Source organism: Haliotis rubra, unplaced genomic scaffold (assembly GCF_003918875.1).
Source record: "Haliotis rubra isolate DU_JTF1 unplaced genomic scaffold, ASM391887v1 Scf429, whole genome shotgun sequence".
NCBI classification, from domain to species: Eukaryota; Metazoa; Mollusca; class Gastropoda; order Lepetellida; family Haliotidae; genus Haliotis; species Haliotis rubra.
Window position 1 is genome coordinate 503,729 of NW_025767112.1, and position 22,828 is coordinate 526,556.

At 40.0% G+C, this 22,828-nt stretch overlaps 1 protein-coding gene across 2 annotated transcripts in view; it reads left to right on the top strand.

Annotated features, from left to right (window-relative positions):
* LOC124288899 (ataxin-2-like protein) overlaps positions 1 to 22,828 on the top strand; it is a 112,152-nt gene that overhangs the window by 1,859 nt on the left and 87,465 nt on the right. For both annotated transcript variants that reach the window (XM_046725486.1, XM_046725487.1), the window contains exons 2-5: positions 4,457 to 4,493; positions 7,428 to 7,481; positions 8,694 to 8,765; positions 16,311 to 16,464. In XM_046725486.1, the coding sequence (XP_046581442.1) occupies positions 4,457 to 4,493; positions 7,428 to 7,481; positions 8,694 to 8,765; positions 16,311 to 16,464 (317 nt within the window). The remainder of the gene's footprint in view (positions 1 to 4,456; positions 4,494 to 7,427; positions 7,482 to 8,693; positions 8,766 to 16,310; positions 16,465 to 22,828) is intronic.

Here is a 22,828-nt window from a genome sequence, read left to right on the forward strand (position 1 = left end):
GGAAGCACTTTTGGTCAGTTCATTGCTGCCAACTTATCCAAAGGCAAACACCCCCAAAACAATTACTGACATGCATGTATGTATGTATGCAGAAGCACTCATATCTGGATTAAAGTCTTAGTAACCCTTTTTAATAGCTAACTACCTCGCTCGCATCATGTATCACTATCACACATAACATGACTTGCTAGTAAACAAGTGACCTGGTCACGTTTAATATAATCACTCGCTTTACACTGTCATATTGAATGCAGTTTGGCTCATGAGGGATCTCATTTTATGTACAAATGGTGGGGAATTTGGTAATTCCTATTCTTTCACTATTTAGAGGCCTGTTAAGTTACTCTGGCACACAAAAGCAAGCTTCTACCTATCAATGAAATATATATACTGTTAACATTTTCCATTTGGGTCTGTTCAACCAAAAGTAGCACTTTGTTGCATGTAATATGGCTTTTGAGTAGTAAAAATACTCTTCCTTATATGGAAATGATCTTTGTAGGTTCTACATTTCTATTTCATTAGCTTTTATTGTCTTGGACTCATATTTCATCAACAAAATTACCTTTTTCTTCAACATTTGTCTGTTCCATTGTTGTTTCAGAGATAATATCAAGAGGTACATTAATTTCTGTATCCAAACCAGGGTATTTGTTGTGCACATTGTGAATGTCTGTATTACAGAGTGAAAAATAATTATAGACACATTTATATCTAGGTTTATGCACAACACGCAAATGTGCATCCAGTACTGACAAATGAGAGAATAGAGTTTGGATGCAGAAGGGACACACAATATTATTCATTGTACCCACAACATCTATGAGTTTGCTAACCGTTTGGTTGTTTCTTTCAGAGCAGTAACGCTCATCATTTCCTCGATCAGTCCACATGATCACTGATTCATTCGATGCTTTAAAGAAATTATCAAAACGTACAGTTCTCTACACTGTTACTTGATACTGTCCCCTGTCCGTGATATTGCTGGAATATTGCTTCAAAGCAGTGTAAATCCAATTCACTACTTCACAGGACCCTCATATTGCATGCAAGGACCCTTAAAACTAATAATTAGGGGTCCCCGGGGCCCCCATGTTTGGGAGTCGAGGTAAAACCCTGTGTTGCATCATGTAACATGCACATAATGACCTAACAATACATATATATCGCTGTCAGTTTAAAAAAATACTTTTACACTTTAGTGTGAACCTAACCATTATTGGGTAAGGGTTCCACTGGTTAACCAAATGTATGTTACAATAACGTTCTACTGCTATGTGTTATGGTCTTTTCTTTCAGAACATTTGCGTGCATCATTTCATCCATCAGTCCACATGATCAATGATTCAATCTCGGCTCTAGAAATTATGAAACCACATTGTTACTTCACAGGACCCTCATACTGCTTGCAAGGACCCTTAAAACTAATGATTGGGGGTCCCTGGGAACTATGTTTGTGATCGAGGTAAAACACTGTTGTCATTTTCATACCAAGCGATTCAGATGTGGATTTGAATAATCATGATTCCCAGTTTTGTCCTTGGTCAGACATGTTTCAGAACATGATAAAATGTACCTACACACATGATACTTGGTAGGGGTGAACAGGCATACCACGGTATTAGTAGAACCGTGGTATTTTGCTTTCGGTTCAGTATACCGTAATGCAATCCAAAAATCGGTTTTTGTACCATCATTGTGCTAACCTTTTTAAACTTTTAAAAAATGTCTAGAAGTCAAACCATTTTGTCAAAATCTATCTAGGTTTGGCTCTTGTCAGTTTTCTGCATTATCATCATATCTGAACCGAAATGGACCGAACCGAAGGCCTTGTACCGCAATACGTACCGTACCGTGGTAAGAGCGTACCGTTTCATCCCTAATACTTGGCAATAGTTTGTGTTCTGAACCGGTAATCTAAATGTTACAAGAAGTTCATAAAGGAATAATATAAGTGTTACTTCATTCTGTAACTGTAGCTGGCAATGTGCCTTTCCAAAAGATGTGTAACTGGGTTAGTTGGTTCTATTAATGGTGCTTTTTGAGATTTACAAGTAGTTCTTACCACACATGGGAAACCGCACTGTTCTTTTAAGTAGCAGTTCATGCTCTGTCTGAAAGAATCTGTTTTACATTCTCCTAAGTCAGAGGAAGTGTGCGTTTATGACTTTAATTTGTAGATGTTGATGTGGCCGTTTCATTATTTCTTTCCCCATTTATCCTGCAAAATTTCAGTTTCTTTGTCTTTTTCTATTGTTTACCTGATAACCACATCAACACAAAATACTGTCCACAAGTTCTGTTACATCACATTCAGACCAGAGCCCTTAAATGTCTTCATGCATTATGAATGTCTTTCCATTCTGGTTGATGCCGTTTCTCCACCCTCCCCCATACTTCTCTCATGACTTTGCCTTATAATTTCTTCTCAATTATATTCATGTCTGTCCTGATATTGTACTTCCATTCAGTACATAGCTCTGTTGGTAATTGTTTAAATCAAGAGACGATGCTCCCACCCTCTTGCAGGCCATACACATATGTGCCTCTTGTTTAAAAAGTTTTTAAAAGGTTGCCTCGGTGGAATCAGGAACAATATGAACACATACGGAACAATATGAACACATACAAAGGATCTCATTTCAGTCACATTTATGGTCCTTGCTGATAAAATGGCTCTGTCTGTCATTTTGAAGTCCTCTTCTTGCCTCTAGATCTTAGGTCATTTCTGTATGGGATTTGGTGGTCAAAAATTGTACCATTAGAGTTGTCTGTTTCTGATATGATCAAAGGTTGATGATTTAATTGTATGAGCCATTCTTGAAAGGACATCTTTCTGTTGTGCAGTGTAGCTCACAAGATTGTCTTATTGATAAATGTTTCTTACACACACAATCTTTCACCACTGATGCTAATGACACAAATATCTCTAGCCAGGGCATCAAATTGTTTTTGTTTCTTGAGCAGATATCCAAGTAAGGAAAAGATGTATAGGTGAGCAACATATTTACCGTGATAATGAGCAAATGTTCATTGTATGTTCTGACATTGTTGTCTAAGTGAAATATTATTTTATATACCCGTGAAGTTAGACTTGGTTTTCAGCAATCCTTGTTGCAAAAGGCGACTAACGGGATCAGGTGATCAGAGTCACTGACTTTGTTGAAACATGTCATCATATCCCAATTGCGTAGATTGATTCTCATGCTGTTGATCACTGGATTGAGTGGCCCAGACTCAATTATTTACTGACTGCCTACATGTAGCTGAAATATTGCTGAGTGCAGCATTAAACAACAAGCCAACCAACCAATCTAAGTGAACTAAAGAGTATGGATGAGAAATGTGTAAACAGGTTTGGGGTAGAGTTTTTACAGTTTGATAGATAAGTTTTAGATAATGGTGGCGGGGAGCTGCCTGTTATGTACACAGAGTAGATAAATTAAGGTAGAAAGTGTTAAACATGTGAAGCCATCAACACAAGCAAGGAGATTTTGTGAGATCAGAATCCTTGGTGAATTCATAGCAGGCAGGAGGTATGTAGTTGACGTCATCATGGTTCATTGATGCCCAGAGTCTTTTGATTTGGTTTGCTTATTGGAATTTTATCATCTAGAAGTCTTTGAGGCTAGTTGTAAAGGATATGGTATTGTTCTACTGGGTGCTGTAGCTGTGGTTGTCTCAGATATGGTCCAGTATCACGGCAGGGGAACACTGTGAAGTGTCGGTGTAGAGAACTGTACGTTTTGATAATTTCTTTAGAGCCTGGAATGAATCACTAATCATGTGGACTGATGGAGGAAATGATGCACTCTGCTCTGAAAGAAACAACCAAACACTTAGCAAAGTCAGAGATGTGTTGTAGGTACAATGGATCAAAGTGTGCGTCCCTCTGTAAGCAGTGATTTTTTTTCTGTGTCCATTCTCTACTGGAAGTACTGGACGCACATTTGCGTGTCTTTGTAAAACCCTGCAATAGTATACTAAGGATGCTGATGTCCACTTGTAATTACCAATGCTCATGCTGTTGATCACTGGGTTGTCTGGTCCAGACTTGATTATTTACAGACCGCCGCCATATAGGTGAAATATTGCTGAGTGCTGCTTAAAACTAAACTCACTCACTTACTCCACTTTTAATTGTAAATTATATGGGGCCCACTGAAGCATGGTAGTGGAACCAGCTGTTGTCTTTGCAATCTGTTTAGTGTTGATGAGGTTATTCTTGATCTCATCATGTTTGACATCTTGATTTTGTAATTTGGAATTGAATTAATTGTAAACGAACACATGAAATTTGCAATTTTTAAGGGTTGTCAATTTTTCATAAGGACTTATGGTCAAAAACTGTTATTTTCTATTACTGGCATCTAGGTCAGTAAATTGTGCATTTTTTAAGAAATACATAGATTAATTAAGTATAACCTGTTCATTATTGTTTTGTATACATTTTCAGGAGTGGTTCAAAGAGATCTTCTTCAGAACGTTTTCTGGTAAGAACTATTGAAGAAAGTATTTTCAGAATTTGTTTTTTGTCTATTTCTTCACTGTCACAGTGCCCCTGACCCACAATCTTTGACAACATCTTTGACAAGTAAATGAGTTTTCCTGATTACCACAACAGTCTGCTTTGCAAGATCCATTTATTGTAATTTTCTTCTAATTTTTAGTTCACTTTAGCTGAAGGTTCAAATGAATCTATGTAATGCCATATCGTCTATCTGTCTTAAAGGCCTGTGTGCAAACCGAAAAAACCCCATGATTTTCCAATTGGTCTCCCACTGGCTACTCCTCAGAAGTGTAATGCCTGTGGGTGCCTGGTGATGTGAAAGGTTAACCTTGGAATTTACTACTAGAATAAACATGTGCCTTATAGTAAATGTCCAACAACCCTTTTACTACATTTTTTGATGGCTAAAAAGATTAATTTGATTAGGATATATGAAATTTCATGAAAGACAACTTTGACAAGGCAAGGAGGCCACACCCATCTGTGTATAGGTTTGAACCCCAGCCTTTAAACCCTTACAATTTTCAACATTTCCTCAAAGTGTATGGCTGAAAATTTACATGTATGGTCCCTGATTTCTTAAATTCTGTTTGCTTTGTGAAAATTTATTGATACCATGAAATTCATAATTCAGGTTTGATTACAAAGTCTCTATTCAAGTACAGAGTAGAAATTGTGAGACATGACTACGACTTTGTATTGGTGTCATTAGTCTGAAAGATGAACAGAACTTAAGAAAATAACAAGATGTAATAAAAGTAAAAGGACTGTACACAATTAGAATATGTTTTGGGGTTGCTTTTTCATCAAGATAATCCAAGACTCGAATCCACACTCTCAGAGTCAAGCACCCAATTGCCAGTAATCGAAGTCAGCCATCTAAGTACTAGAATCTGTGCTTTACTGAGAAAGTGTGATCCCAAATATAACATGTTACATTTGACTACTTTCTAAATGGTATTGTGCATTCATAGCTATGGAAGCAGTGCCAATTTACACATGTCAGAGGGGTATATAAAGTCTGTGTTCTTGACTACCAGTTGTCTGAGTTTTGTGGAAGCCACGGTGGCTGAGTCAGTTACCTGGCAATTGGGTACCTGACTCTGACAGTGTAGATTTGAGTCCAGGATTGGACTAGAATCTGCACTTTACTGATAAATTGTGATCCCAAATATAAGGTGTTACATAGCCATTTGGTACTTTTGTCATGTTGTGTATAATTGCTGAGGAATTGCTCGTCATGGCAAAGACCTGGCTTGAGTTCCGTATATGGGTACAGTGTGTGAAGCCCCTTTCTGGTATTCCCCTGCTGTGATATTGCTGGACATACAGGAACTGGTGGATCTGGTGCCTCCACTGTTGCAAACATTAACAGTGTTCTGAACTACATTTATTAATGTTTTTTTGGTCTATTGATTATCAGAAATCTTTTGGGTCTAATTATTTTGCACACTGCACAGCAATAACCTTGAACATATGACACTGGAAATAGCAATCAGTTAATGCTGATATTTCACTCCCTGGTTGTAGTGGTGTCCATTTGATGTCTTGTTTTTATGCATTTTATTAAATTCACTCAAATGATTATGAAACATTGTGGTTCAAATTTTGGCAAAGTTATGTCACCCATTCAGACTATTTATAGTGTTCATGCAACACCAAGGATTCCTACCCTGAGATTCAGCCATCTTTGTGGACATGTTAGATTGTACAGTGACACCTGCCAACACCGGCACCTGTCTAATCCGGCACACTGTCAAAACCAGTATTAAATTTTGGTCCTGCCATTTTACAATGATATTGTGATCATTAAAACCAGGAATTTACCTTGAGTCCTGTATTTGAGGGTCTCTGGGACTCGTACTCTTAATTTTAAGGAGTCCTGGACAACAAAATGGGGGTCCCAGACACTTTAATATTATTATTAATACTGTTTTTGTATTGTGTATCATGATTATCACATTGTTACAGTAATTAAATTGCAAATGACTCCATAACCCAGCTAGTAGCAAACTCAGTGATAACCTATTGTTACTTGATTGGAATTTTTTTGCGTCCCTGTGGATGCGCTGATAAATTTTGTTGCGTCCATTGCCAATTTTTATGCGGTTAGGACGCAGGAATTCACGTCCTGTAAATCCCTGATTAAAACTTTGTCTAATCCGGCACCTGTATATTCCGTATGCCGGCACAACTTTCCGGTCCAAACAAGCAATTTTAACTGTAATTAACACTGTCTTTACTGGTATGGGTATGCGCAGTCCAATCAAGGACCCATAATCCAATAGACTAATTAATCCTCTTGGCACGCTAGATAATCAGGAAGTAGTGATTGCATGGTGAATCAAACGCTCTAAGTGGGCATGAGATTACTGTCTCAACATTGTTTTAATTTGTTGCACAATTACAACAGATCAAAGTTATTATAGAGATAAAGAGATTGACGAGTGTAAATGACAACCATGTTGGAAAATGATCGTCACTGTCTAATCAGGCTCTCTGTCTAAACTGGCATTTTATTTCGGTCCTGTGGGGTGCCGGTTTAGACAGGTGAGCTAAAATTATGTGTCACTTTAACAGGAAAGATGGCATTGTATCTGTGAAAAAAAAGGAATTTAGTTCCTGCAAGATAACCTAATTATTTGTATTTTATTGGATCCTGTCAAATGTTCTCGTCACGATATGGCTGAAATATTGCTGATGTGATGTTAAATATTAACTCACTCACTTTATTGGGTCGTGATACCAATTATTTTCAGACTAGTTGATGGCAATGCAACATTTTTTATGATATGATATATTTCTATATGTTGGTTCAAAATCATACACCCTGTTGCTCCTGACATGAAATAGTATAGCTGACACAGATTCACTCTTGAGTTTTGGGTCTGTCAACTTGACTTGTCTCTTTTTTCAGCCAGAAGGTGTTTATGGAAACTCAAGATTTACACATGTGATATATTCATTAGTGGTAAGTACCATAATAAAGTTCTGTCATCTGAACCAAAATTAAATTAGCACATTTGTCCTGCCCTTAAATGAGTTGCTTCTGATCACTGTCTTTCTCAGTGAAGCTTGATGTAGCTATCTTGATTTAATGTCATAGGTTTTGTCGATATCATATGTCCTGCCATCTGTCTGAGTGTCATAAATGTGTTGCAGAGATAAAAAATTATTTACTTGTGTTACGGTTTAGAAATTGCTGTGATAAGAGGCTTGTGAGTCACCTTTAAACCAGCAAAATATAACATAGACACAGTCAATAATATTCAATTGTATATTGTTTAAACAAGGTTACAATGAATTGCAGTACAGATTTCTAACACAATACAATTGGATTACAAATCTAAGATATTGGGTCACAACTCTAAAATATTAACTCACCAAAGTATTGATATTCAGATGTACTGATTGAAGATTGTTGACAGCTGTTGAAAGTTTAATGTAGATAAGGCCTCTTGAAACGTCGATGTTAGCAGACAGAGTAAATCCAAAGTAGTCCCCACAAACATCTCAGCAACAATCCCCTGTATAGGTTTGCACAGTTCTAGAGAATTCTAGCAAAAGCCACATCACACCTCTAGCATTTAGAAATTACTGGAATCCCACTGTCTTCCACGAATACTGAATGTATCTTGTGTTGAACTGGTGCCTTTTGATAGTTTGAAAATTTAGTCGGAAAATAAAAGTAGTGCTCAATTCCCGAGCATATCTTCAAACAGTAAAATATTTCATCACCTGGTGCCTTTTGATACCATTACATATTGGAGTCCTGCTTACTGATTCATGACATGTAGTTACCATTGTGGTGATACTGGCAACTTTGGTCTCTTCTTACAACTTAGAAAGGAGGATCTCATACCTGGTTTCACTTTACATTCTGGGAATGAAACTGACTCCACTACAAATTCTAATGTGCCCCTGTTTTGGGTCATGGGTGACCTACTTGTCTGAGGTGATGCAATTGTTTGTGCAGAATTGCATCTTTTTAGAATATAAGAAACATGATTGTGGTTCTTTTATGCTAACACATTGTGATGTAACTGGAATTCTGTTTTAAATAATGTTAAACCAAACTCACTCATGGGGTTAATGGTGACACACACCTACCAGCTTTTTGTCTCCTCGTCATAGCTGTTGTGAAGTGTCAGGTGACTTGCAATGCTTTGTTTTGATATTTCAGGGCTGTGTAGTGCAGGTACAGGTCAAGAATGGATGTTCATATGAAGGTGTCTTCAGAACAATCTCACCAGAGGTATGTTGTTTCTTGATAATTCTTGGTTTCCCTGAACTCCACCCATGAATATGTACTGAGTTATGCAAAATGTTTCCTGAAACTGCCTGGATTTGGTCCCAAAGGGTGTCCTTACAGGACCTGGTTGTATGAAACCTTCATTAACTGCTGGCTACATTATAACCTAATGATACATTAGATTTTAACCATTATTAGTCAGTGAACATTAATGCATCTCTAAACTTTGATACATCTGGATCCAGTATATTAGTAAGTAATATCTCATAATTATCTCACCAGTTTCATATGAAAAAAGGCAATGTAAATAAAAGCAAACAAAACTCTTTCCAAATGTGTAGAAAATACCTGGCAGATGCAATGGCATGATTCCAGCTTTATCATGTGCCTCATTGTCAGCAATCATCTTTGTTGACTTACTTAAAACCTGTTGAACCATTAATAGAATACTTTGCAATGAACCTAGTATCATTCATAGTTTAGTAATACGAGTGACATATGCAGCAGGAACAAGGCTAACTTGTCTCCGTGTCACAACGGCATATTTAGACAATGCATCTGATGAGTAGTTTGAACTTTGACCATCTTGCTATCACTTAAGTCAAACACTTCTTTCAGTGAATAAAAAGCTTTCATTCCTTAGGATTTAGCAATGTTTCAATATGATGCTTTCTCAAGTACATCCTACTAAGAGTTTTAATGTTTATTGTGTATAGACAAGTGCCATGGAGATATATGAATGGTTGAGCAAAACTTTTTAACTTCTGCTATATTCAGTTTGGATTACATTTATAAACTACTTGTACTTAAGAATGCTATTTATTTTTCCTTATCCTGACTCATGCTCTTTTGCTTGTCTTCTTCTTCTTGCGAACATAGTGGAACACTTGTATCTCCTTATTTGAAGCTCCCTTCAAAATAAAATCACTAATTGGTACTCACCACGAGTTGCTTCCCTCTGTCTCCCCTGGCGGGAAAAGGTGTCGCCACCTTCTGCCCATGTGCTTCACTCTCTCCTTCTTCGCCCAGTGAGCAGGATGTGAGAGCGCCTCGTGTCTCCTTACACACCATATCCTTTGATAATCTCTTAGTTTTTACCTCTCATAGGTTACTATAGAGGTATAGCTAGTATCCTTTACTATTTGTATTGATTAATTATCATTATTTCTACTGTTTATTCCGTGTATTCGCGTGATTGTTCAGCTAGCTTTACGTTGATGAAAATCTATGCGATTTGTAGATTACGTTTTCTGCCTCCGATCCACATGTAATATGCCCTAGTTGTTCTCTGCGTAATGCGTTTAATTCACGTTGCAGTTACTGCATTAATTTATCTCTTTCTGCATTTAATAAATATCATCTTTGCGTCTTAAGACGTGCTGCAGATAGATCACGCAAACAAGGGCAAAACATGGCAGAGAATCCAGATATTCCATCCAGTCAGCTGCTAGCGATCGACCCTCTCCCGTCTGGTGTTCTGCTAGAGACCCTGCGGTAGAGGAGCGATGGGGCCTTGAGTCCGTTACCTCGAAGAAAGCGACCGGCCTCCCCAGACATCCCGTCATTGCAGACCAAGTCTAAGAGGGCCTCATCGTCGTCTCAACGCAGATTGAGGACACCCAGGGCAGCGCAGACTTCCAAAGGAAAATCTACGAAGACAGCGAGAACTTTCTCAGCCGAGATCGTTCCAGCAGCAGAATTGGGTCTCTACGATGATCAGCCGATAATCATCCCCGACTTACGGCAGAAGAAGCGACCGGTGTCAGCGACTGTGACTTCTGCAGAGATCACCATGCAGCCTGATGCCTCTACACCGGCGTCAGGCGTTATTGATGTGAACCCCATCGCAGAAGACGCCCGGCGACTTCGTCACAGATCATCCCAGAAGACATGATGCGGCAGATTATGAACATCATGGAGGACCACTACAAACTGCAGAAGCAGGGTCCGAGAAGCCCGAAGGCTCCAGCGTAGACAGCACCCCAGAGGCACCCCCGTCAAGCGTAGCAGCCAAGGCGATGTCACCTTAGCGAAGGAAGTCCCGGACCACCTTGGACGAAGGACCTAGATGTACAGCCTTCGCGAAGGCGGGATAGATCATCACCATCTTCGATTTCATCTCTAGATATGGACTCGGACCATCAGACATCACGGAGGCCTTCGCGAAGGTCATATCATCGATCCCCCGGACCGGACGCAAATGAAGCTTCGCGAAGGCATTCGCGAAGGACATATGATTCCAGATCCTCATCATCTAGAAGAACATCGAGGGACTATAGAAGAGCTTCGCGAAGCTATCAACGTTCACCTCACAAGTCTCGAGAAGATCATCCCATAGGCGATCTCCCGCCGTTCATCACCAGGTCGATCACCTGTCAGATCTCCACATAGAAGCGGCGCGACAAGTCAACTAGATCGCCACAAACCTCATCAGATATACAGACAGCTACGCAGGTCGAAGAGCATCAACAATTTGTTAATGATGATGGTATTGAGGATGATGGAGGAATCATATTTTCTGATGCAGAGATCACGGTATTGGATGGTCAATAACCTAGATCTCACATCACCATCTAAAAGTGGCAATACAAGCAGGCGTATTTGATGAAGGAAGGCGATCCAGATGCAATCACTCTACCCCGATCGACCCGATTTGCGGCAGTGCCACAGAATCTAGATGCAGCTTTCCAGAAAGCTCACGAAAGTTCAGACACCACATCTGCCCAACTTTCATGCCAAGAAGTTCTCCACGCATAACATGGACTCCTTCTACAAAGCCCAGGACATCGATGAGAACTATAAGATCATCAGCGATGTAAAGAACAAGATTTACAAGATGGATGATCGCAAGTTGGCTCATATAGAAACCATGACGCGCAGGCGTATGTTCTTTGGGTTAAATAGATCTAGGACGATCAATGAGACTCTTATTACTAGATTCCGGGATTCCACGACGGAAGATGATAGAATGATTTATTCTGCCTTACTTATGCAAAAAGAAAGATCAGCAGTTTTAACGGATCATCTTACATCTGTTTCAGCAGCACTGACCTTAGCTTCGTCGTCAAGGCCTCCTCGCTTCCTGTAATTGGGGAGAACTTTACAGCCCCACTTTATACAGCCCGTGGTCGACAACATCCATCTTTGGCGGAGAAACGACAAAGTCGCCAAGGAAGTCTCTAAGGATTCCAGGGAAGTCCTTATGATTAAATCGATGGACACACTAGCCAGCGTCATTAGTCAGACTTTACAAAGATACTCAGGCAGATCTAAGTTCACGGGCCTACAAAGAGCAAGAGACAGGAAGATAGCCAGCTCTAGAGGTAAAGATTCTTTTAAATTAAGCCCATATGGCAACTATAGAGGAGGATCAGGAAGAGGCAGGACACCCAGAGGTTCCCGCAACTATAGGCAGCTGAAACACAGGTTCGAACGACTGGAGTCTTCCACCCCAGCCGTTCCAGTACAGCCAGCACAAGTGGGTGGCGCCTCCAACTACACTGGGAAAACTGGGGAATATTGCAAGACCCTTACGTCTCCAACATTCTTCAACTTCACACGGATTTCATTATCCCACTACAGGCCAAGCCTCCGCTGACAATCAAACCCCCAAGTTCGATTTACAAAGCAACAACTACCAAAGATAAGAGAGGCTGTTTCATCACTCCTATCCAAACAGGCCATAGAAGTAATAGATCAAGCAAAGCGTCGAACCAGGTTTCTACTCCCCAGTTTTCCTAGTTCCCAAGAAAAACTCCGGAGAAATACAGACTCATCTACAACATGAGCTTTTCAACAAGAATTATCTCGCAAACCACGAAGTTTCGCATGATACATTTACCTCAGTTACGCCAGATGATTAGTCCTATGGACTACATGGGCAGCATAGATCTACAGGATGCCTACCTGCACATCCCCATTCATCCCGATTCCAGGAAATACCTACGATTTACTCTAGAAGGGCTACATTACCAGTGGAAAGTACTCCCATTCGAATATCATCAGCCCCTGGCTATTCACGAGGATAACGAAACCGATTATCATATTTCTACATCGTCAAGGGCTCACGCCAGTCGCGTTTTACCTCGACGACGGGATACAAGTAGATCAAGATCCACAGCGTCTCAAACTACAGTTAAATTACATCATGAAGCTACTAACACAACTAGGTTGGTTAGTAAACTTTACATAAGTCGGACCTAGTACCATCGCCAAGACCTGCAGTTCCTAGGTATTCGATTCATTACAAATCGCAACCGTATTATGGTACCAGAAGACCGTTGGCTCAAGATACAACAGACCATTCCACCAGCTCTACTCTCTCCGTTACCGCCGACAATGGCAGAGCCTACTAGGTCTTCTCACATCAGCCCAAGACATGACTGTCACAGGCAGATTACAGTTACGTCCCCTACAGGTCCTCATCAGCGCACATCTCAGCGATGTACAACCATTCAGTCTACCGAAACATCTCAGACCTCATCTACTATGGTGGACCAAGAAATCGAATGTCTGCGAAGGGATTTGTTTAGCAGAGCAGGAATACAAAACCCATCTGTATGTAGACGGCGTCACTCCAAGGTTGGGGAGCTCATCTCACCAACCACACGATATCAGGATTATGGAATCAGCAAGAATGCAAACTCCATATAAACAGTCTAGAAATGAAAGCTGTAATCAGCGCCATTCTACATTGGAGCACATTTCTACAAAATGCGCATCTAATGATCCATACAGACAATTCGACAGTGGCGTTCTACATAAACAAGCAAGGCTCAACGAGATCGATGAACCTTTTGAACCTAAGCTTTCAACTGTTCGATTTAATACAAGATCTAAATCTACATGTCAGAGCAGTGCACATTCGAGACCAGAAATATACTAGCAGGCGCTCTCTCTCTCGGCCTCATCTACCATCACCCGACAGAGTGGATGATCAACAGGGAAATATTTGCACAGATAATCAAGCAATTAGGGAGCCGCTAATAGACCTATTCGCCCGCAGCGATTCAACAATCAGCTACCGACATTCGTGTCACCAGTCCCAGACCCCCAAGCTTGGGCAGCGGACGGCTCTAAGTCTATCATGGGAAGGCCTCAATGCGTCGCGGCGTTTCCGCCGCCAGCAATAATACCTCAAGTATTACAGAAAATCAGACAAACACAGAGCCTACAACTCACTTTGGTCGCCCTACTGGCCGGCCAGAGCGTGGTTTCCACACTAATTCAAGAAATCGGTCAACCAGCACTGGAGCTACCCAAGCGCGCAAACCTGTTAATTCATCCTCACACCAAACAAGTGCACGGAAACCCAGCAATGTTCCAACTACACGTATGGACTGAATACAAATGTGTTTAAACAAGAGAGGATATTCTGCCAGGGCGGTAAAAGCAGTCACGCTTGCCTTACGTTACTCAACTCGTAACTTGTACGACGACAAGTGGCACAGTTTCGAAAATTATGCAGCAAAGAAAGGTTTTACAGCAAGAGAGGCTTCACAACCTCAAGTGGCAGACAATTTGTGTTACCTGCGCCAAAACAAACATTTAAAAGGTTCAACGATATCAACATATCTTGCCGAGCTTAGTTCTGTAATCACCATGAGAACGGGTGTCAAATTGACAAGATCTCCAGAGTTACTGGCCTTACTACGAGCATTCCGATTGGAGGACCAAAAGCGGAAGTTCCACGCCCCAGCTTGGGATCTGAATGTAGTGTTACAACACCTCACGAGTGAGGTCTATGAACCTTTGGAATCAACAACTTTTGAATTTCTCTCACAGAAAACACTGTTTCTGCTATCTCTAGCCACGGCAGCAAGAATGTCTGAAATTCACGCTCTGGATTACGAGAGGATACAGTTTGATGACAATCATAACACAGCGCACCTCGGATTAAGATGGGATTTCATCGCTAAAATCAACTGCCAGGTCAACCAGACAGATTATTCCACATCCCGGCGCTATCCTCTATTCTCGGATCACAAGATACACAAGACCTATCACTGTGTCCAGTAAGAGCTCAAAGTTTATTTCTGACGATCCAAAACAAGGAGAAGATTTCTCAAAGCGTTTATTCATCCCCTTATAAGCCTCACGAATCAAACAGAAGTGTCACGGACCACAATATCTATTTGGATAAGGACTGTCATTCTCCGTGCCTACAAGGCAGCAGGCTTGGACCCACCAACAGCATCAAATCCACATGAGATCAGGGCACTGGCCTCCAACCTCGCCCTACGGTAACTGTTCCTTGAACACGATTATGGAAGGATGCTATTGGAAATCTAACATGGTATTTGCTAATCACTACCTGAGAGACATCACTACAGAAGATGTCTCTAGCATTCACATTTCGGACCACTGGTCCTCGCTCAGCAACTGACAGTCCCTCAGAGGCGTTAAATATTATCCTCACAAGATTGATATGTATTTTATACATACTTATCTAGCTTATAACTCTACGGAGTTTTAGGGCTATGTATATATGTTCAGCTTAAGTTATTCAACCTTAAGCATATACTTTTGATATATTCAATTTCAGTGCCTCTATCAGAGTCACCTATATATATATATATATTATATGTATTGTTCAATATATTCATAATGTAATTCCCCTTTAATGGCTTTATATAACCTATGGTTTTTTATACAGGAAACATCCTAAATCTAAGCCTTCATGAAGTTCCCGTAGGGGATATTACAGTATATCTATACAAAATCACTAATTATAAATCCAAAGTATTCTGTTACTCCCACCTCCGTTCCGTAGGATGCTACAAGCAAAAGAGCATGAGTCAGGATAAGGAAAAATATGTAATTTTTGGAGTAAAATTGATATTTTATACTTATCCTGACTCATGAGGTTAGCCCTCCCATCCTCCCCACATAACACTTTGGATTTCCCTGTAAGTCCAAGTGTTGGGCTCGCAAAATCAGGAGAGAGTGAAGCACATGGGCAGAAGGTGGCGACACCTTTTCCCGCCAGGGGAGACAAAGGGAAGCAACTCGTGGTGAGTACCAATTAGTGATTTTATTTTGAAGGGAGCTTCAAATAAGGAGATACAAGTGTTCCACTATGTTCGCAAGAAGAAGAAGACAAGCAAAAGAGCATGAGTCAGGATAAGTATAAAATATCAATTTTACTCCAAAAATTACATATTTAACTAAGCATCAGGAGATTTAATTGATTTAAATGATGCATAAACTTGTTAACACTCACTGTGAGCTTTTTAAAAGCCCTTGTGCTATTTGTCTGCTTAATATAGTGTGATCATGCAAGCAAATTTTGATAGTGGAATCAAACAAATGCATTTGAACTGGAACAGCACCTGCTGATGTTTTATGACTTCAGAAGGATTCATTGAGGAAAATATTATCTGAATGCTTCTTCTTGAATGCAAGTACTTGCAAATGCTTCTAGATATTTAACATTTCCTTGAAGAAACCTTTTAGGCTGGCCCAGGACAAAATGTCCAACTTAATGTGTACATCAGTATCGCTGATCTTGTCAACACACACTAACCATTGAGGTAATTTCTTCAACAGATGAATGTGGTTTTAGAACTGGCACACAAGATAGAAGACTCAAGATGTAGCAGTATTCCATCCAGAGATCGACTTATAGAGAAACTTATCTTTGGAAAAGATGATGTTGTTTCTCTAAATGCTGCCAATGTTGATTTGGATTATGCAGTCAAAGGTTGGTGATTTTCAGCTCAACTTGACATTGTTGATGAGAGTTTGCTATTGACCTTTGGCTGGGTTTGTTATGGGTTGTCTGCAACACCATTTACTGCAGACTTTTAGTACCTGTGGGGTAATAAAATTCATTATTATACCCCCGCTACGAAGTAACGGGGGTATATAGCGTTCATTCTGTCCGTCCGTCTGTCCGTCTGTCCGTCCCGAAACTTTGTCCGGAGCATATCTCTTAAAGTTTACACGCTAGGTTCACCAAACTTCACACACATGTTAATCATTACCCATTGATGTGCCTTTTGCTATTTTAATTTTTTTCAGAATTTTGTTTTATTGCTGTTTCCATGGAAACACGACTTAGTGCCAAATGTGTTTGATGGTTTTGTCCGGAGCATATCTCTTAAAGTTTACATGCTAGGTTCACCAAACTTCACACACATGTTAATCATTACCCATTGATGTGCCTTTTGCTATTTTAATTTTTTTTCAGAATTTTTTTTTTTGCTGTTTCCATGGAAACATGACTTAGTGCCAAATGTGTTTGGTGGGTTTTGTCCGGAGCATATCTCTTAAAGTTTACATGCAAGGTTCACCCAACTTCACACACATGTTAATCATTACCCATTGATGTGCCTTTTGCTATTTTAATTTTTTTTCAGAATTTGTTTTGTTGTTGTTTCCATGGAAACATGACTTGGTGCAAAATGTGTTTGATGGTTACCTGGCCACAGCATATCATCGAAACTATACATTCTAGGTTCACCAAACTTAATACACAAGTTAATCATGACCCACAGATATGCCATGTGCTAAAAAATAACAATCTTCATCGACATCCACTTCATTGTGTGCAACAAGTTCAATTGTATGTCAGGTTTCCACGGAAAACACAAAAAAGTAATGTTTCCATAAATTATTACTGTAATCAGTACATGGCAAAACAATTATCTAACATGTATATAAAGTTTAGTAGAGTCAAGGAGAAAGTCTTGTGAGCTGCTGATCCTTGTCACATTATATATATCAATATCAGTCATTTCCATGTCCCAGAGTGGGAAGCGGGGGTATGTGAGCTGTGCTCAGTTCTACACTTGTTTTTCATGCAAGAAACATTTTCTTGTCGTGATCTCTCTTTGGAAATAGAATTTCAAGAAATCCATGATAAATGATGGAAGTTATTCCTGTTGCGTCTGTCTCTGGTAGTAAGTGTGAAGTGTTCATTTTATATCTGGACTTATGTTAGGGCTGTTTTATAAGATTGATAAAAAACTGAAATGTTGTAATTAGGAAGATAATATGTCATTGGTAATATCTTGAACAAACAATTTTGATAAAGTTAAGGTTTTATTTATACATACTATACATAGTTGCCACTTCTAAATTGAGTTCAGACCACTTTTTGTTTACCATCCATGCGTAAATGTGTCACCAATGTTACTGCTCTGGCCTTTATTTGTTATCAATTTATTTGATAAATATTGATAGCCAGCCCTCCCTTATGTTTATTTATTCAATATTTTTTCATATAATTTTATTATTTGTTTTTTTTCAGTAAATCTTTACATTATGTTTTGCGACAGTGTGAATAGGCATAGTTACATTACATTACATTCCCTCATTTCAACTTCCATTTAATCTATTCCATAGGGTCCTCTTTTAGCACATAACATTTACATTGTTCACAGCAACCATGGACCCGTGAAGATCTGGGGTAGAATAGGTCTTCAGCAACCCATGCTTGCCACAAAAGGCAACTATGACTGTCATAAGAGGCGACTAACGGGATCGGGTGGTCAGGCTCGCTGACTTGGTTGACACATGTCATTGGTTCCCAATTGCGCAGATCGATGCTCATGCTGTTGATCACTGGATTGTCTGGTCCAGACTCGATTATTTACAGATCACCGCCATATAGCTGGAATATTGCAGAGTGCGGCGTAAAACTAAACTCACTCACTTTCACAGCACCCATGATCAGGTTATTGCTAATGGTACCTTGAAACAAACCTTTGTTTCAGAGTATGGACATATATATCATAAGAGTCATACTTTGACTTGTTAAAAGTCATAATTCTGGTAATTTGATAGTTATGTGTCAGCATATTGTTTTCTTGATCTAAGCGGCTTTACCATGCAAAGTCTCAACAGAAGTTGTACAAGTTGTTGATTAGGTAAAAAATATCAAACATTATTCCTGGTGAAATGAAGGTTTCACATTCTGTTATTATGATCCATTCTCTTCCCACAGAGGTTACTCCTGTCATATCTTCCTACGTAACCTCTGTTCTAATACGGCCCTTTCATGGTGTGAGCGTTCAAGACTCGTGATTGGAGGCAATCAGATTTAGTTGTGCAATCAGCGACGTTGTTTCAAAAGTGATCATTCGCAAGGCCTCGGTAATTTCCGTATGCTTCGAGAAAACTAAACCTCTTCCCCTGCGCGATGCGCAAACGTTTCTTCTAGACAGAACTCAGTCATGTTATGGCGGATCAGTGGCGTCTCGTTCACCCTCGTTGACAACGGACAAGCTAGACATTAAACGTCTTGTGTGTAACATCAACACAAGTCGCCAGCAGATGGGGGATATTTGTGGCCCCACATTTGTTTGTGTTAGTAAAGTTGAATCTAAGTCGATGTAACACGTGTTCTGATTGGATAGAAAGAAGGGAGATAATTCGTGTTGCGATCTTTTGCCGCTATGGGATTTTACGAGAACCGGGAAATATGGCCGTATTAGAACAGAGGTTCGTAGGAAGATATGACAAGTAACCTCTATGGGAAGAGAATGATTATGATCATGATGCTATTTCTTAGTTTGATTTTGGCCCACACAACAACAACATAGAACAGGAAAGAAGTTGCTTTGAATACACCTGCATTATTATATTAAAGTGGGGAACATTTCACTTTTTTTGTGTGTGTGTATTCTAATTTTGAAAGGGAAAATATTTCTCTGTTGTTTTGTCAGGTGATCTTGAGGAATTTGACACAGCTGTTTTCTTTAAGGTTTGCTCTGTTCAAGTATTATTAAATATTATTCTACTTCAAAAGAATTTATGTAAGAGGAGAGTCATGTAAATTTATCCCCAAACCCCATACTGTATGTGCCAGTAAATTTTCATGGATCTTCAATTCATAGAACAATACAGAAAAGAAATGGTGGGTACTGTGGATACCAGATGTGGTTAGTTTTATTCATTTTTATATGTACATTTACAAAGTTTAATGTTGGCAAAACTTGGATTCCCACACACAGTTGTCAGGTCTACTAGACTTACATCTCCCAATGTTCACTTGCCTCCTCCATTGATAAGGAGGAGGAGCAGGTGTGCCATAGGATCATTTTGGCACCTGGACTCATTGGGTCTGGAACAAAAGTTGGAATTACCAAAACCCACCTGGCAGCTTGACCAACCTGACTCACTTGTCTCCTTTAGTGAAGTTTATGATGGCTTAGATAAAGATTATGCTATCAACAGTGAAACAACAACTAGCATCAATGAAGAAGGAAATTTCTCTCTGAGAACTTACCATCAAAGATAAATCAGACAAGAGATTAACATTCACTAGCCTGCCTGTTACAGACGTTGATGAGGCTTTGTTCATTCATCAACAAAAATTGGATTCTGTTGTTGGTTGATCAGTCTGGACACTAATCTTGAGATCCATTCTTCAACTAATACCCGGTTCGGATGCACCAATTTGCATCCAAGGGCAATTTTTAAAGTATTGGTCCAAACAGACCATCATACCCTATCACTGTAATTGGACAAAGCATGTGCTTCACACAATATCTCAAAAGCTGTGGGTCACATGTTCGCCAAATTTGTTCATTCAAATTCGACTTTTGCCCGAAACCTTGAATGACGTCTTGGAGATCTTCATGTTTGAGGAGGGGCGGTGGGGTAGCCTAGTGGTTAAAGCGTTGGCTCGTCACGCCGAAGACCCGGGTTCGATTCCCCACATGGGCACAATGTGTTAAGCCCATTTCTGGTGTCCCCCGCCGTGATATTGCTGGAATATTGCTAAAAGCGGCGTCAAACTAAACTCACTCAGTCAGTCAGTCATGTTTGAGGAAAACCACAGACTTGTCTAGTAGAACATCTTCAAGTGCTGAACAAACATGAATACAATAAAAAAATGTTGTTTTACCAACTCCAAATTGATTTGCAACTGTTCTGTACTCAGTTGTTGAGGCAAACCAGTGCAAAGCAATAGCAACCTTTTTTCTGGTGTCAAAAGGAAGATGTACATAGAGTTCATTTGGTTTTAGACACTGCTACTTTGGTATGAACCAACTTAAATACATCTTAACTCATCCTAAATTGTCACATCAATCTTTGTCGTGATCTAATCATGTCGTCCTACCATGGCAATTGCCTGTCATTCTTCCAACTAACTTTTCACAGTAGGATCCACAAATGAATGAGGTTGTGGCTTGGTTGGGAACACTTCTCCTAAGTTTTCTCCGATAGCTCTGCAGCTCTGCTACTAGTGTTGGGAATTGGTTGAAATCTCACAATTGATGATTGCTTCATTACCAACGAACAATTGGTAAGCGTCATTTTTAAGATTTTCCTATCCAGGTTGTTATTGCAGGTATGTTACATGATGCAACTTACTACTTTAAAGTTATGACTAATATATCATGAACATAAACTTCCTGGAGTCTTAGAGAAAAATTCAGTCATGACTTTTCAGTTCGTGAAGTGAGTTTTCTAAGATTTTAAACACGTTTTCAGGCCCTGACAACTTCTAAGATATGTTCCATTGTCAAGTATTGCAAAGACTAAAACAGTAGTTCCAAAATTGTTTATGTTCGATTATGAGAAAATGTGATCGATTGCGTGGTCGTTTGGTCACTGCGACCAATCTTCGATTATTTCAATTAATCGTAACACCACTAGTCGGTACATTACAATGTCAAGCTTGTGATTGAAAAGTGAATGAATACTTGGATGAAAATAATAATTTTTCCTTATCCTGATTCATGCTTAATTGCTTGTCTCTTTCTTCTTGCGAATGATAGTGGAACACTTGAATCCCCTTTTGAAGCTCCCTTCAAAAAAGCGGACGTAAAATCACTCACCCAGTGTTATCTCCCTTGTGACTCTTTTGGCGGGAAAATGCCGTACATGATCAGATATGCCCCTCACTCTCTCCTTCTTCGCCCTTGAGGACGGTTGTGAGAGCGCCTGGGTCCCCTATACGGCGTTATATCCTTTAAACTTTTAGGCCTTGCTACTAAATTAGCTGTATACGGTTTTAGGATTGATATACCAACAATATGGTTTGAAATTTTATCAAAATTATTTGTATTTGTTCACGTTGTTGACATGTGTTTTCATCGTGTTTATTTTTTATGAAATCTTGCAGTCGTTGCAGATACTGATTGTCATTTGCTGATCCACATTTAATATTTCCTAATTGTAATTCTCCATGTTCTTCCAGCTTTTGCTGTCAATTTTGTCAGCATTTAACTGAATTTGAATTTAATAGCTATTTATATTCTGTTTTTAGGCGTGCCAAGGACAGGTGTAGACGACTTTCACAAGTCATGTCTAAACCAAATGATTGTGTTGATAACCGTTTGTTGTTGCCTACTGACATTCACCTTTCTAGTAGTTTACCGGCTGCGTCTATGGAGCAGGTCCCTGTGTCTGATGGCAGCTCCGGCTCCAAGAAGAGGTCGTCTACATCAACTATAACCTCATCGCAGTCGAAGAAGACGAGGGCATCGTCTTCTCAGAAGAAGAAGTCGTCTACTAAGACTCCGGCGAAGTCTTCACATGGGGCAGCGCTTAAGACAAGGTCTTTTGCTACAGAGATCATCCCAGCAGATGAACTAGACGTTTATGATGAGCCACCCATCCTCATCCTTGAAGTGCCAGTGAGGAAGAAGACGAGGTCTTCATCTACAGCAACAGCAGCAGTCATCTCAACGCAGACATCAGATAGAGATGGCAGTTTGTCACAAGTGCAGCAGTCCTTGGGAGAAGCCTCAATTCTCTCAGATGCGTCGTCCGCAGTGCAGCAGCAGCAGCAGCAGTCGTCGTCGCAGAGCTTCAACCCCGGGGTCTTCATGCAGCAGTTTACACAGCAGATGTTGAACCTGATGGAGCGAAGGTTTGCGTGGGCGAAAGCAGCGACGGAGGTCCCATCTACATCGAACCTGAGCGAAGGTCAAGCAGCCTGCAGATCACAGCCCACTGATGACAGCAGCCTGCACGAAGGAGGAAGCATGCGCGAAGGTGGAAGCATTCATGAAGGAGGAAGCATGAGCGAAGGAGGAAGCATGCGCGGAGGATCGCACACTCTACGACGTACTAGGACACCTTCACCGAAGGTGCATTCGCAAAGGAAC